The sequence below is a fragment of the Carcharodon carcharias genome, chromosome 9 (assembly GCF_017639515.1).
Source record: "Carcharodon carcharias isolate sCarCar2 chromosome 9, sCarCar2.pri, whole genome shotgun sequence".
Classification (NCBI taxonomy): domain Eukaryota; kingdom Metazoa; phylum Chordata; class Chondrichthyes; order Lamniformes; family Lamnidae; genus Carcharodon; species Carcharodon carcharias.
This window is the reverse complement of record NC_054475.1, coordinates 16,715,226-16,729,945: the sequence shown is the minus strand read 5'-3', so window position 1 is coordinate 16,729,945 and position 14,720 is coordinate 16,715,226. Positions and strand designations below refer to the sequence as shown.

Genomic DNA, 14,720 nt, shown 5'->3' with positions numbered 1-14,720 from the left:
TGAGCTAATTAGTAAAAAAAAAAGACTTCAAATTCTGGAAATACTCAGCAGGTCAGTATGGGGTTTTGGTGAGACCCACACCTGGAATACTGTGCGCAGTTTTGGTTTCCACATTTAAGAAGCGATACAGCGAAGGTTCACTAGATTGGGCTCTGGGATGAGGGGTTGCCCTATGAGTGAATTGGGTCTATGTCCGCTGGAGTTTAGAAGAATGAGAGGCAATCTCACAGAAACATTCGAGGTTATGAAGGAGCTTGACAGGGTAGATACTGAGAGGTTGTTTCCCCTGACTGGGGATACTAGAACAAGGGGGCAAAGTTTCAGGAAAAGGGGCTGATCATTTAGGGCTGAGCTGAGTAGAAATTTCTTCACTCAAGGGATTGTGAATCTTTGGAATTCTCTATCCTAGGGAGTTGTGGATTCTCCATCGTTGAACACATTTAAGGCTGGAATAGACAGATTTTTGGTGTCTCAGGGGATCGAGGAATATGGGGAGTGGGTGGGAGCTAAACCTAAGATTAGCCATGATCATATTGAAAGGTGAAACAGGCTTGATGGGTCATATGATCTTCTCCTATTATTATTTCTTATGTTCTTACATGTCCACGCAGAGCTCCGCTGGCCTTACTCTGGAATCGGTGCCTGGAAACTCTACGAACTTGGAGTTCATAGTCCTTATTTAAATAGCAAACAACCTACGTGCTCCTGGTCTGTGGAAATGTGGTGACACTTTTTCAGAGAGGAACCTTGTTGCAAATTGTTTTCAGTCTGAGCAATTCCCAACTGCAGAAGCTGGTAGATCACAGGCTGCCACTGGATCTGTTTTATGTATACCATAGGAAGTCACACTTGCATTAATGCACTTTATTTTGTGTGAGACACTATAATTTACCCCCACAAATTGCTGTCAGTAACAGACTTGCTCACCCTTTCAACAACTCAGGGCATCGCAAAGGGCTTTACAACCAACAAAGTAATCAAAGTGTAGTCCCTGTTCCAATGTAGGAAACACGGCGGCCAATTTGTGCATAGCAAGATCCCACAAACAGCAATGCGATAATGACCGGACAATCTGTTTTTTTTGATGTTAGCTGAGGGTTAGGACTCTGGGGAAAACTACTCTGCTCTGTTCCAAATAGTGCTGTGCAATGTTTTACACCCACCCGAGCAGGCAGATGGGGCCTTGGTTTACTGTCTCACCTGAAAGATGTCACCTCCGATGGTGCAGCTCTTGCCTTGCAAGTTGTTGAAGTTGCTGCCTGTGAAGAGTCAGCGACCTTGGTCTCCTCAGCTGCTGGGCTGGATTTTGGTGATCTCAACAGTATGTGAAGGTTCAGATTCTCTCCTTGTGGCTGAGTTTATATTTAGTATACGTAGTCTGAGAACCCATCTGTCCCACATATTCCAGCGCATTTCTGTTCTAGCACCTGCTGGCTTCAGGCCAGCATGTTAACCCCTTTAGCACTGACATAGGGTTACCAACTCCGAATTTATTCCTGGGAATTTCATCACATGACCTCTTGCCGCCAACTGCTCCGTCCCCATTTGTCCCCCCCACCCCCACCCGCCACATTGGTCATCCAGCACATCCATTCTCACAGTGCCTTACCTTCCTCAGGCCAATCGCAAGTATCTCAGTAGCGTCATTGAGTTTCACCTTCAATCCCTGGAAACTCCAGGCCAATCCTGGAGGGTTGGCAGCCCATTGAGCTGAGTCTTATCGATCTCGAGAGTTTGGATGTTCTTCAGTTTTGATTCCCCCAGTCCTGAAGATGTTGATTCCAGGCTGCTGTCTAAGTCCTTAGGCCTCGACTGACAACCTGCTGGTACCTTACCTATGAAGCCATTATGCATGAACGAGCTTAGCCCTGGGTATATTGGTGGGGTACCTGCTCATGGTATCCCAGCCAAACCTGATCTTATCCTGGCTTGTATTTTCCAGGTTAGAGCCAGTGGGCAGTTTTCGAGAGTAACAGTCTACACTCAGGTACTTTACCTCTTGCCAGCCCGGCAATGCTGAAGGCTCAATGTAGCACCTATTGGCAGTGGGCCTTTAACTGTCTAGACCCTAAGGCCTGAAATTCCCTCCCAAACCTCTGCATCAACCTACCTCTTTCTGCTCTTTTAAGATGCTCCTTCAAACCTACTTGTTTTCAGGATCTTGTTCTTTAAAATGGTGGTCATGCTGGCCTGCAATGTCATTGCACTTCAAAGTAATTTAGCACGCGTGCAGCTCTTTGGGATGTTGTGATGGGGAGTGGGGGGAGGGGTGTTCCTGAGGGGATTGGGGGGAGGGGTGTTACTGAGGAGAGTGGGGAGGAGGGGTGTTGCTGAGGGGAGTAGGGGGAGGGGTGTTGCTGAGGGGATTGGGGGGAGGGGTGTTACTAAGGGGAGTGAGGGGAGGGGTGTTGCTGAGGGGAGTGGGGGAGGGGTGTTGCTGAGGGGAGTGGGGGGGCGGGTGTTGCTGAGGAGAGTGGGGGGGAGGGGTGTTGCTGAGGGGAGTGGGGGAGGGGTGTTGCTGAGGGGAGTGGGGGGGCGGGTGTTGCTGAGGAGAGTGGGGGGGAGGGGTGTTGCTGAGGAGAGTGGGGGGGAGGGGTGTTGCTGAGGGGAGTAGGGGGAGGGGTGTTGCTGAGGGGAGTGGGGGGAGGGGTGTTGCTGAGGGGAGTGGGGGGAGGGGTGTTGCTGAGGGGAGTGGGGGAGGGGTGTTGCTGAGGAGAGTGGGTTGCTGAGGGGATTGGGGGGGAGGGTGTTGCTGAGGAGAGTGGGGGGTAGGGGTGTTGCTGAGGAGAGTGGGGGGGAGGGGTGTTGCTGAGGAGAGTGGGGGGGACGGGTGTTCCTGAGGGGAGTGGGGGGAGGGGTGTTGCTGAGGGGTGTGGGGGGAGGGGTGTTGCTGAGGAGAGTGGGGGGGACGGGTGTTCCTGAGTGGAGTGGGGGGAGGGGTGTTGCTGAGGAGAGTGGGGGGGAGGGGTGTTGCTGAGGAGAGTGGGGGGAGGGGTGTTGCTGAGGAGAGTGGGGGGAGGGGTGTTCCTGAGTGGAGTGGGGGGAGGGGTGTTGCTGAGGGGAGTGGGGGGAGGGGTGTTGCTGAGGGGAGTGGGGGGAGGGGTGTTGCTGAGGAGAGTGGGGGGGTGGGGTGTTGCTGAGGAGAGTGGGGGGGACGGGTGTTCCTGAGGGGAGTGGGGGGAGGGGTGTTGCTGAGGGGAGTGGGGGGAGGGGTGTTGGGGAGGGGTGTTGCTGAGGGAAGCCGGAGGAGTGGGGGGCGTGGTTGTTGCTGAAGCAGTGAACAGATGAAAGCTATTTATCCTTTTCCTTTAATGTTTCCTCTGACACATTTTGTTTTGCAGAAAGGACCAGAACATCCTGTCTCCTGTGAACTGCTGGTATTTGCTACTGAACCAGGTCAGGAGGGAGAGCAAGGACCACACCACGCTGAGTGATATCTATCTGAACAACATCATCCCACGCTTCACTCAAGTCAGTGACGACTCTGTCCGCCTCTTCAAGAAGGTGAGAAGCTTCCTTTTGACACTGATATCCCATGGAATGCAAATGCTATCATTCAGTTTCTACCCCCCCCCCCGGTCCCCATCCCATCCCATTTTCGTGCAGTTCTTTATTCCAGGACATTTCCACCATGTTTTGCCGCCCTGGGTAATGACACTTGCTGGGTTAGGCTTCCACAGCTGTTTATCTCTCGCCACCTCCTGCACCACTCCTTCCCTGCAGTCCTTTGCCCCAGTAGCAATTCTTCATGTCCAAGTCCAGAAATGCCCACAAACCATCTCATTATAAAGTGAATCACAGTCAAACCAGTGTTAATGTTGTTCCTGAGCCACATTATGTATTTTGGACTGATAGGCCAGACATCCATTAGAGTGCAAAAACACCTGATTCCCAGAGAAAACATTGCTTGATTGACAGATCTGGCTCTCTGATCTCTGCTGTCAATTGCACAATCTTTATTTACACAAGGTTTAGAGGTTTCACATGCCTGCAGTTTCTTCTATTGAAGCCTCAAATGGTCTGGATGATTGACACTTTTATTGACTGTAGTAAAATGATTTGATTTAACATATAGGAAAGTTATGAATGAATGACTTTTTAAACCTTTTTTTAAACACATCCTATTGACACTTAAGGGTTCATTGACCCACTATACACTGTATGGAACCAATGGTCATGGATAGGGTTCATTGGTTCTATACGGAGTATAGTGGGTCAATGGGAATGGAGGTGCCACAACTTGACATGGGGGAATGAGGGTCATAGGGAGTGGGTGGGAGGGCAGAGCTTGGCTTGGGGGAATGAGTGGCCATAGGGGTTGTTTGGGACGGGCATAGCTTGGCATGAAATCATGAGGGACCATGCAGAATGGGTGGGGTGGCATTAGATGGCATGAATGAGGCATAAGGAGTGTATGGGGGGGTAGGGGGGTTGGTGAGAGAGGTGAGGGCTAGAGGGCCTTTCTGTTTTCATTATAACTGGGGGATAAGTCCCACAGCACCGAGGTGGGCCTTTTAAACCACCTGTCTCAGCACCCAGCAGACCCTGTGGCTGCCTCTGAACTTTCTCCTGGGTCCTCTGGCCTGACTCCAGCCCACCAACGCCCCTCCCCACCGCAACAACCCAACCCTACCCCACCTCCCACAACGAAAATCCAGTCCTTGCGGAACTTTCTTCCTAGGAAGTGGGCCAAGCCTGGAATTTTCCAGACCCCATTACCCATCTCGAGGATGAAAATGTAGGCCTTGGTGTCTGAAATGGGGCATTATCCCATCCCCTTGTTTTCACAGTTGACCAGAACAGATTAGAAAATCTGCAGGGTCCTTTTCTTCCTGGCAGGTCGTTTAAGCAGTGCATTATAGAAGAGTGGGAAACATCATCTTAACCCACTAAGGCCAAAAACCGAGGCGAGGGAGGTGGAGCAGAAAAGAACAGGTCAAAGGTGAAGTTGAGGTTGTAGCTAGAAGGACTAAAAATAAAAAGAATTTTGAGTTAAAACGATCTCACGCCATCTTTGTAGGAGACATTGTTATTTTCAGAAGGTTAAAACTGAAGGAAGAAATGACCAACGAAGCTGAGCCGGGGAAAATTTAATCCATTTTCAAAATATCCCTTGAAATCCAAAAATTAGCCTCCCTTCTGAAAGGGTTGAGAAAATTATTAAAGTAATTTAAGAAAATAAATCTTAAATTGATGACGTTTACCAGTGTTTAATGAGTTTGACGGTTTATCCAGTCTAATCCTCTTCAGAGGATTCTTAATCCACTGAGTCTATTGGCTTGGACTCTGTGGATCTTGAGGCTAAGAGAAGCTGAAGTTAGTTGTGTTACCATTCGGTCTGCAACAATGGACACATCACTCGAGAGATTCTTGCATTCACATCATCTGTTTCAAGGATTGAAGTTTCTGTTTAAATTAGATTATTGGAGGAATTTCTTTTCTTATTACTTATTCTTGGGATCTCTGAGTATCGCTGGCTAGGCTGGCATTTATTGCCCATCCCTAATTGCCCTTGAGACTCCATTATGCTGCTCCGTAACAGTTATTTTTAATTCTATCACTCAGTTGCCTGCTGCTTGAGAGTGAGAGTATAAATGGGAGAGGGTGGATTAAGTGTGACTGAGTTTTCCAGCTGTGTTTAGCAGATGTAGAGAATACACAGAGAGGCCTTTGCAATTTTTTCCCTTCCTCCTCTGGGTTAGGGTTCAAAGGTTCTGGCATCTCTCCACGCCCCCCACCCAGTCAATTATTCTTCACGCGTAACCCTGAGCGGTAAGAATCTGCGAGTTCACATTCCAAATCAGATCCAGTCCTTCATCTGACCTCTGCTTTTCAGGAAGGGGTCACTGCAAAGTGATCGGGAATGGGAACTTGAGTTGATATTGTATTCCTCATTTCCCTAGACCAACAATACTGCAGCCAAAGGCAACTCCCTTCATCTGACCACCCCTAGTCTTAGTGAGATCAGATAACTGAGCACATGCCGTAGGTTGGATATTCTTCACTATGTATGGCTGAATGCCACACTGTAAAGTGCATGCATCCACTGAGCTATTGTTTGGGGACCATGTCTTTTATTTGTGAGAGGTGATTTGTAGGAGCTTTAGTATCCATCCACACAGAAATCAGCAGGGAAGCAGCACATTATCAGCACAGCTTTTACATGTGGTCACTGGCGATGCCAGCAGATTCCTCTGAATCACTACGCTGATGCTCCTTGGATTAAATGTTTGTGGTGGACACATGTTTCTGCTCCAGGGATTGGCCCTAAATTGGAAGTGACTTCATGGATCTGCTGATGGCAGGCGGGGACTGGTGGGGCTGTGTGCCTGGCAAAGCAGGACTGTAATCATCTGAAAGTGGTTTGAGGAGCGGAATTGTTGACCTTGCTATGAATAAAAATGGGAACAAGCTCGTCGTTTGATGGGCAATAGATTGGATCTGAATTGGAACTGTAAGAGGTTCCTTCACTCTACACCCTACATATAGTCCATTCATACCCGAAAACATTCAGCTGGAGGCCCTGCTTCACCTACGTAACTGAGGTAACCTTGTTCCCAGCAAGAGGTTATTTGCATTACTGTGACTAATCTGCCATTGTAAGTCAGAGTCGAGAGCTGCTGCTTCTTCAGTTTTCTGCCCTAAGGTAGGTCTGACTCACAGTGCCCTGGCCTTCTCCATGGGCAGGGCAAGGAGGCAGGTCCTGGATCCAGCACAAAGAGATCAGGGATCAAACCCCATGCTGTTGGCACCAATCTGATCCACAATGGCCGTCCAGCCAACAGAACAACCAGCCCCAAGGAGTCAGAGTTGCTGTGGCAACATACACTTTTACATGCATGTTATAGCCTGAGGCTGTTAACGGTGATGGGAGTGACTTCAATTTCTTATCCACCACGCGACTGACCTGGAATCTTTCCAACTCTTACTGTCTGTCATTGCTTATATTGGAAGGATTTACAGGTTGATACTCAACCTGTTTGGCCATATTGTAAACTCACCTTCCTTTGCCATCAAGTCTAGGAGCGGGACTTCTGGCTCGGAGGCAGGGACACCACCCACTGCAGCACAAGACCTTCTAATAGAGAGCTGCCAAAGCTCAAATAGGCTGACGTTTTCTCTCTCAAATTCTTCAGTCCCAACAAGAGAAGACAATCGTGTCAGCCATTGATCACCCTACTCCAGCAAAAGACTTTGCCTTTTAAAAGGCCTGAAAGACTTTCAACTGGTGTGAGTTCCATTGGCACCTGGGGGTGGGCGGAATATCGAGCTACAGATCTGCTCAGCCAGAATTAAAAACCTGGCCTGTAATTCACTGACTTCACCCTAATGATGTAAATGTCCAGGAGCTACAGGACTAAATATTTGTCATTCGAACTGGGCTGGTTGGAGTTCGGGGTTGCAATGGGGAAGGGGCGGGGGAGATGGTGGTGTATTAATAATGTAATTTGACTAGTAATCCAGAGCCCCCGGTTAATGCTCTGGGTACATGGGTTCAAATCCCGCTATGGCAACTGATGGAATTTAAATTCAATTAATAAATCTGGAATTAAAAGCTAGCCTCAGTAATGGTGACCATGACAACTATATTTTTGTAAAAACCCATCTGGTCCTTTAGGGAAGAAAATCTGCCATCCTTACCTGGTCTGGCCTACATTTGACTCCAGATCTTTAGCAATGTGGTTGATTCTTAACTGCCTTCTGAAATGGCCTAGCAATCCACTCAGTTCAAGAGCAATTAAGGATGGGCAACAAATCACAGTGCAGAAGGAGGCCATTCAGCCTATCGAGTCTGCACTGGCTCACTAAAAGAGCAATCTACCTAATCCCACTCCCCTGCCTTATCTCAGTAACCTTGCACGTTCTCTCTTTTTGGATAGCAATCTAATACCCTTTTGAATACCTCGATCAAACCTGCCTCCACCACCCTTTCAGGAAATTTGTTCCAGACTCCAACAGCCCTCTGGGTGAAAATATTTTTCCTCACGTCGCTTCCACTCCTTTTGTCCATTATTTTGAATCTGTGCCCTCTAGTTCCTGATGTACTCTTGAGCGGAACAGTTCCTCACTATTTATCCTATCCATACCCCTCAGGTTTTTGAATGCCTCTGTCAAGTCTCCTCTCAGCTGCCTTTTCTCCAAGGAAACCAGACCCAACCTCTCCAATCTATTCTCATAGCTACAGTTCTTCACCACGGGAATCATTCTTGTGAATCTCCTCTGTACTCTGTCCGATGCCTTCACCTCCTTCTTCAAGTATGGTGGCCAGTACTGAATGCAGTACTCCAGATAAGGCCTAACTAGTGTTCTTATACAAGGTTAACATGACTTCCTTGCTCTTGTACTCAATGCCCCTATTAATAAAACCTAGGATACCATATGCTTTGTTAACTGCTCTCTCAACATGCCCTGCCATCCTCAATGACTCATATAATTATACACTGAGGTCCCTCTGTCCCTGCACCTCCTTTAGAGTTTCTAACTTTATTTGATACTGTGTCTCCACATTCTCCCTGCTAAAATGAATCACCTCACACTTCTCTGCATTGAACCTCATCTGCCATTTGTCTGCCCAATTCACCAACATGTCTATGTCATTTTGAAGTTTGAGACTATCCTCATCACGTGCTTCCAATCTCTGTAACATGCACAAATTTTGAAATCAAGCCCTGAATATCACAATCTAGGTCATTAATGTATATTAGGAAGTGCAAGGGCCCCAACACTGATTCCTGGTGAACTCCACTACAAGCCTTCCTCAAATCTGAAAAGCAACCATTTATCACTACTTTCTTTCCTGTCACTCAACCAATTTCATATCCAAGTGCCTACTTTCCCTTTTATTCTATGAGCTAGAATTTTGCTCACAAGTCTGTTGTGTGGCACTGTATCAAATACCTGTTGAAAATCCATATACACCTCATCAACAGCATTGCCCTTATCAACCTTCTCTGTTACCTCCTCAAAAAAAAAAATTGCTGGTCTTCCCAGCAACACTCACATCCCATGAAAGAATTTTTAAAATATGGCTACTCCTACAAGCAGTGTGAAACACTAATATTCTTCACACAGGCAGCCCTTCCTCTAGGCAAGTACAGCAGAGAGAATGATGACCATTGAGAGCATCTGAAATGTTAATGTTTCATTCTGCCTTTAGGAGTTGTCATTTCCCATTACAGCTTTGAATCCCTACTCATCCATGTCAGTACCTGCATGTTGCAGGATCCCTATCGGCTAAACTGACTCCCATTGCATAGAATCCAAGCGAGGGAAACTTCTCCTTCACTGCCATTCTTCTTTATAACTGTGTTTAATACTCAAACACAACATTCTGATTGTAATCTAACATTTCCTTTGTGAACTTGGCCCCCTGATTTACCCCAAGAGAAACTTAGAAAATGCAAGTCACATTCATCTAAAAGTGGAGTGGGGCAGAAATCAACAGCTCACGGTGGGATTGCATGGTGGGTTAGAGACAACCACAAAATACAGCATGCTTATCGGTTTAGGATCACAGTAAACCCCTCATGGGAAATGAAGGTGCTGGCTCAGAGTGAGAGACTCTGGCTATTGAATGTCCTCCATGGTATTACACATTATAGTAATGAGCATAGACTGATTTACTTCCACCAGCACTAGTGTCCAGCAATGGAATTCAACATCCATTTAACTTTTCCTGAGTGAAACAGATTCTGCAAATGAAAGAAAAGAAAAACTTAATTTATATAGAGCTTTTCACGACCACTGGATGTCTCGAAGCACTTTACAGCTAATGAAGTTCCTTTGAGTGTAGTCATTGTTGTAACTTAGAAAACATGGCAACCAATTTGTGCACAGCAAGCTCCCCCGAACAGCAGTGTGATAATGACTGGATAATCTGTTTTTCATCATGTTGGTTGATTTGAATGGTAGCCAGTCTGTGCTGAGGGACTTGACATCAGCCCTGGTGACAGGAAGGATGCAAGAATGAACTTCAGTGTTACTGGGAGGAGGGAGAGGGAAGATTCAGTGGCCCCTCAAGAATACGGCGTAGCATAATTCTGAAGCAGTTGATTTTTTTTTTTGAAAAAGCAAGAACATAATTGTCAGCAAACCATCAGCAATCACCTTCATCCTTCACCTGGTTTTTCAGACAGTTGAAAAATCTGCTTGAAATTTGTAATTTAGCCTCTGCCCACTTGCCCAACCCCAAGTCAGTGACTCTGCAGTCGGTCTTACTGAGAAAACAAATAAATTGTAATGTTGACCAAGTTTTGACCTTGGCAAATAGACCTCCTTATCAGTTGATAATTTGTGTTCTGCAGGGCCTGTGACTCTGCACTAGGTACCCCCTCCCACAGGCAGCTCGATAGCTGCCACCGGCCAGGCAATACACTGGGGTATGAAATGAATGGAGGCTACACACTGGGGAGCAATAGTTTCTAGAAAACAACTCTCAAGTCCACATATTACCCTGGGAGCTTCAAATCATGAGCATTGAAACCTGACGCTTTGATTTGTTAAACAAACCTTCACCTCTTTTTAAAAAAAAATCTTGTACTTAGAAGTCCTTATGCTGTTGAAGTATCTTAATTAATTACATTGAAGCCATTTTGTGCACAGAATGATCCCCAAACAGTGATCTTTTGGTATCCAGAAAATCTGATTTTAGGTGTTGGGTGGAGCGTTTACAAACTGCATTAGTAATGAAGCAAATTGTATCACAATATACGACACTGAAAGGAGTCTACTTCATTTGACTGGAGGCCCCATGTCTGCATGGGCCATTAGCTGAGCCTGTGGGCCTGTGCGTTAAACCACCCCTTACCCTTGTCCCACTCAAAGCTGCAGTGATTTTTCTGTGAGACAGTAATTTTGTGCAAACTGGGTGCATTGGTTATTCACAAAAACATTGCAGGCAGAAAGGAGAAGTTCGTCAGGCTTCCAGTTGTAAAAGGGGAAGTTGAGAACAAGGGATTGCTGATTCCGAGTGTCAGGCCGAGCTCCCGGCTCCTGTTGTTGTTTTGCGCAAACGTAGTCCTTGTTTTTCTTGGGAAACTTTCTCCGTTTAAAACCTGGCGACGTTGGGATAGGTCAAACACAAAGGCCTGTGTGAACATAGAGCCGTGGGCCGTTGTGACTGGGTTGTGCAATGGGTTGTTGCACTGTCCTTTCACCTCTGGTTTGAACCCTACCCAGACTGATAGGGTTGGAAGTCTCTGTCTGCTGGATGCTTCTATGTAATGGGTTTGGGGCAGTTTTCCCTTGTCTTCTGGGGAAGAGCTGCTGATCACTCGGCGCTCCCACTGAGAGAGAGAGCACAAGGAAGCTGTGGTTCACATTGGAGCAATGGTGCATATGACTGATTTTGGGGCAAGGTTGAGGGAACTTTACTCTGCATTTTCTTTTGCTGTACTCCACCAGGAACGGGAGGGCTGAAATAATGTGATTGCACTCTCCACGAATATACCTCACCTCAAGCACAAAATGTGGTGAAAAACTTCACATAAAATAGTGTCACTTGAGCAGAACTGTGGTCTTGTGCACAACACACTGCTGCACGTGACACATTTCGAATTCTCCTTTAGTCTTGCATCGGCCCCCCTCCCACATGCAGCATCTCGCGTACGTGTGCACTCTCCTGTTGCTAGGTACAGATAGGGAATGCTGAAATTATTATACCAGTGCCTAATTCATCCTCCAACATCCTAGAATCCTCCTCCCCTGTTCACCTGCACTAATTTAGTGCACAATTTATCTGCTCTAGGGAAATCAGTGTGAAGAGCAAGTGGCATTTCCAACATTATTTTAAACAGTAAACCACAATTTGTGACATCCTTCAGCATAAGGAAACATAGCTCAGTGGTTGGTTTCTATTTTACTATTAAGTAACAACACATTTTGGAGAGATTGGTTTGGCCTTAGTCCTTAATCCTCTAATTTTAGATACATTTTTAAACCTGTTTCCCTCTCTCGCTCTCTCTCTCTCTCTCTCTGATCTCTCCCTCTCGCTATGTTTCACTGTCTCACTCACATAAATGAAGTCAGACTCTCTTGTACCCTGCATTTACCCTATAAATCCTGAATATATATATATATATATGTTATTAATTGTGCTTCATTCTCCACCGAACAGCCTGAGCTGCTGTGTGTTTCCAGCATTCTCTATGTTTTATTTTAGATTTCCATCTGCAGTATTTTGTTCTTTATTTTGATATCTGAATCCAGATTCACTCCACTTTGGAGATTCCATGCAGTTTGGCTCAATCCCAGATTTATGCTGTAACATTTTAGAATTGATGTGATGTGACAGTATGCATGGGTGTACGCTGAGACTTCCCAAACCAGGCACAAGCTTATGACCAGTAGAGGGAGGTGAGTTTTATCCCATTCACCTGAGCTGAATTCAACCCAGGTCTCCCAGTTCCTAGAGCAGGACACGGCATTGTGAAATCCCCAGTAATCAGCTTGGGATTTATTAGTCTTTTCAGCGTGTAGAAACTTAAAAGAGTGCCCTGGCTGAGTTACTGTTGATGAGATGACATCAGTGTCAGACCTCGCTTATAGATATTTCTGCACAGCAGAGGCCATTTGACCTTGCACAACAATGTCAGTGTTGGCTTCCTGTGGGGGCTAGCTTTTGGTGACAGTGGCTTAACACTTACAGGAAGAACGAGCAGTCTGTACCTTGCTTTAACCCAGCTTTCTTCCTGATTACAGAGCAAGGAGGTTGGTGGGCAGCTGCACGAAGATCTGATGAAGGTTTTGAACGAGTTGTACACGGTGAGTGTGATTTATCTCTTTGCACCTATTCAGTGACACCAAAGCATCACTGCTTCTGCTCCCCATCATAACTTGGTGGCTAACTGTGTCATTTATTGCCTACCAAAGCCCCCAAGTTCAGTCCTCATTTGCCAAGTTCGCTAACCACAATGCTAATCGAGGTACGGGAACCAAGGAACTGGAGGAGGCCATTCATCCCCTCAAGCCTGTTTTACCCTTCTGTTAGATCTTGGCTAACCTGTATCTTAACTCCATTTATCCGCCTTGGTTCATAACCCTCAATACCCTTAACCCAACAAAAATCTATCAACCTCAGTTTCGATTGACCCCCCAGCCAGATTTTTGGGGGAGAGAGTTCCAGATTTCCACTCCCCTTCGTGTGAAGAAGTGCTTCCTGACATCACCTCTGAACGGCCTGGCTCCAATTTTAGGGATATAATTGACCTAAATTTCCTCAGCAGGATGATCTGCCAGGCTCATTGCTGCTGCTCGCTTGCAGGTGGCTCTTCCTGGAAGGTACGCACTTGTGGACATTTAGTTAAGGGCGGACTGGGTTCAGCTGTATTCCTCCTTGCATGTTTCAATCGCCTGAATTCAGGAAAATGGGATATAATCACGTGCCCTCCTTTGTGAGTTGATGCAAAATCTGCCTTACTGGGAAATGTGTTGGAGTCTGTTTATATTGTACTGACGGGTCTGAGAGCAACAGCTGGAGTCCAGGTTCCGGTCTGGTTCTACGTTGTGGCACCTCTCTGGCTGGAATTTGAACCACTGATTCAAAGAAGAGTTCCTCAGACCTTTGTGCCCAGGAGAAGAACGGTATCCCAACAGAGCTTTAAATATTCAAAGAACACGGAGAGGAAAATCCTCTACCTGCCCCAAACATTTAACTTGTCAGCTGGGTTCTTCAAAAGTGCCTCGAATGTTCAGTTAAACCCCCTGGTATTTGGCACTAACCAACATGCTATGGAGAGGAACCTTCGCAAGCGACCTGACTTTGCTTCACTTTGGCTGAGCCTTAACTCCGGATTCACATTGCAAGCTTGGAATGGATATGAAGCAGAGATAGCTGCACTGCCAATATAAATACTTGGCAGACATTCAAAATGATGTATTGAGACTGATGGAAAAGTTTTTTTAAAAAAAAACAGAGATATACATTTCCTGTTGGTCAGGAGCTGTCCACAGTTTCTACCATCATTCCCTGATGTTTACACAATGCATAGCTGCAAATCCTCAATCCCATTCACGCACCGTATTAACTAAGCTGGCATTCGCAAAATCCTGGCTGAGAAATCAACCGATCGAACGCGTTATTTTGGAATTAATGATTTGAAATTCCGAGTGCAACAGGATGAAGAGCTGTAATTTTCTCCCATTCATAAATCTCCCTTACGTGACCTGGAAGGGGCTTCACATCACCTGAAAATGAAGGTTCTCCCATTCCCCACCTTGGGAAATTTTCATTCTTGAGGAACCGAGGCACAGCACTTAAACAGGAAAGAGGGTCAGACATTTTGAGAACCCCGGCTTCGGCAATTGCTCCAGAAGTGGTTTGGACTGAGGCCTAGGAATCAGTTTCTGATCCTGCCGTAACCAGGTAGTGGTGTACAGGAAGGGGCTGGAAGGGGGGAGTCCTTGTGCTTTGCTAACCTCAAGAATGCTTGATCTTGCATGTTGTTACAATAAAAGCAGATGTGAGGCGACAAACAGGATCCAGTTCCAGATGTTTTCACAGAATCCATCAAGGCCTTATTTCCTTCAAAGCTATAAGTGTTGTGCAGTGTCTAAGCCTTTCAAAGAAAGGCAGACGGGATGTGTTTGAAGTTTGAAGGAAAAGGTTGTAATGTTGAGGCTTAACTCTTTAATGATGTGTTTTGCGGCAGCTGAAAGGGGTTTGGTGATGAGATACACAAGAGTCCACATCACCCTCAAGGCGATGACTTTGAGGTTGTTTT

At 46.3% G+C, this 14,720-nt stretch overlaps 1 protein-coding gene across 6 annotated transcripts in view; it reads left to right on the top strand.

The window, feature by feature from the left end:
* srgap2 (SLIT-ROBO Rho GTPase activating protein 2) overlaps window positions 1-14,720 on the top strand; it is a 248,300-nt gene that overhangs the window by 173,499 nt on the left and 60,081 nt on the right. For all 6 annotated transcript variants that reach the window (XM_041195352.1, XM_041195351.1, XM_041195350.1 and 3 more), the window contains exons 3-4: window positions 3,342-3,504; window positions 12,700-12,762. In XM_041195352.1, coding sequence (XP_041051286.1) covers window positions 3,342-3,504; window positions 12,700-12,762 — 226 coding nt within the window. The remainder of the gene's footprint in view (window positions 1-3,341; window positions 3,505-12,699; window positions 12,763-14,720) is intronic.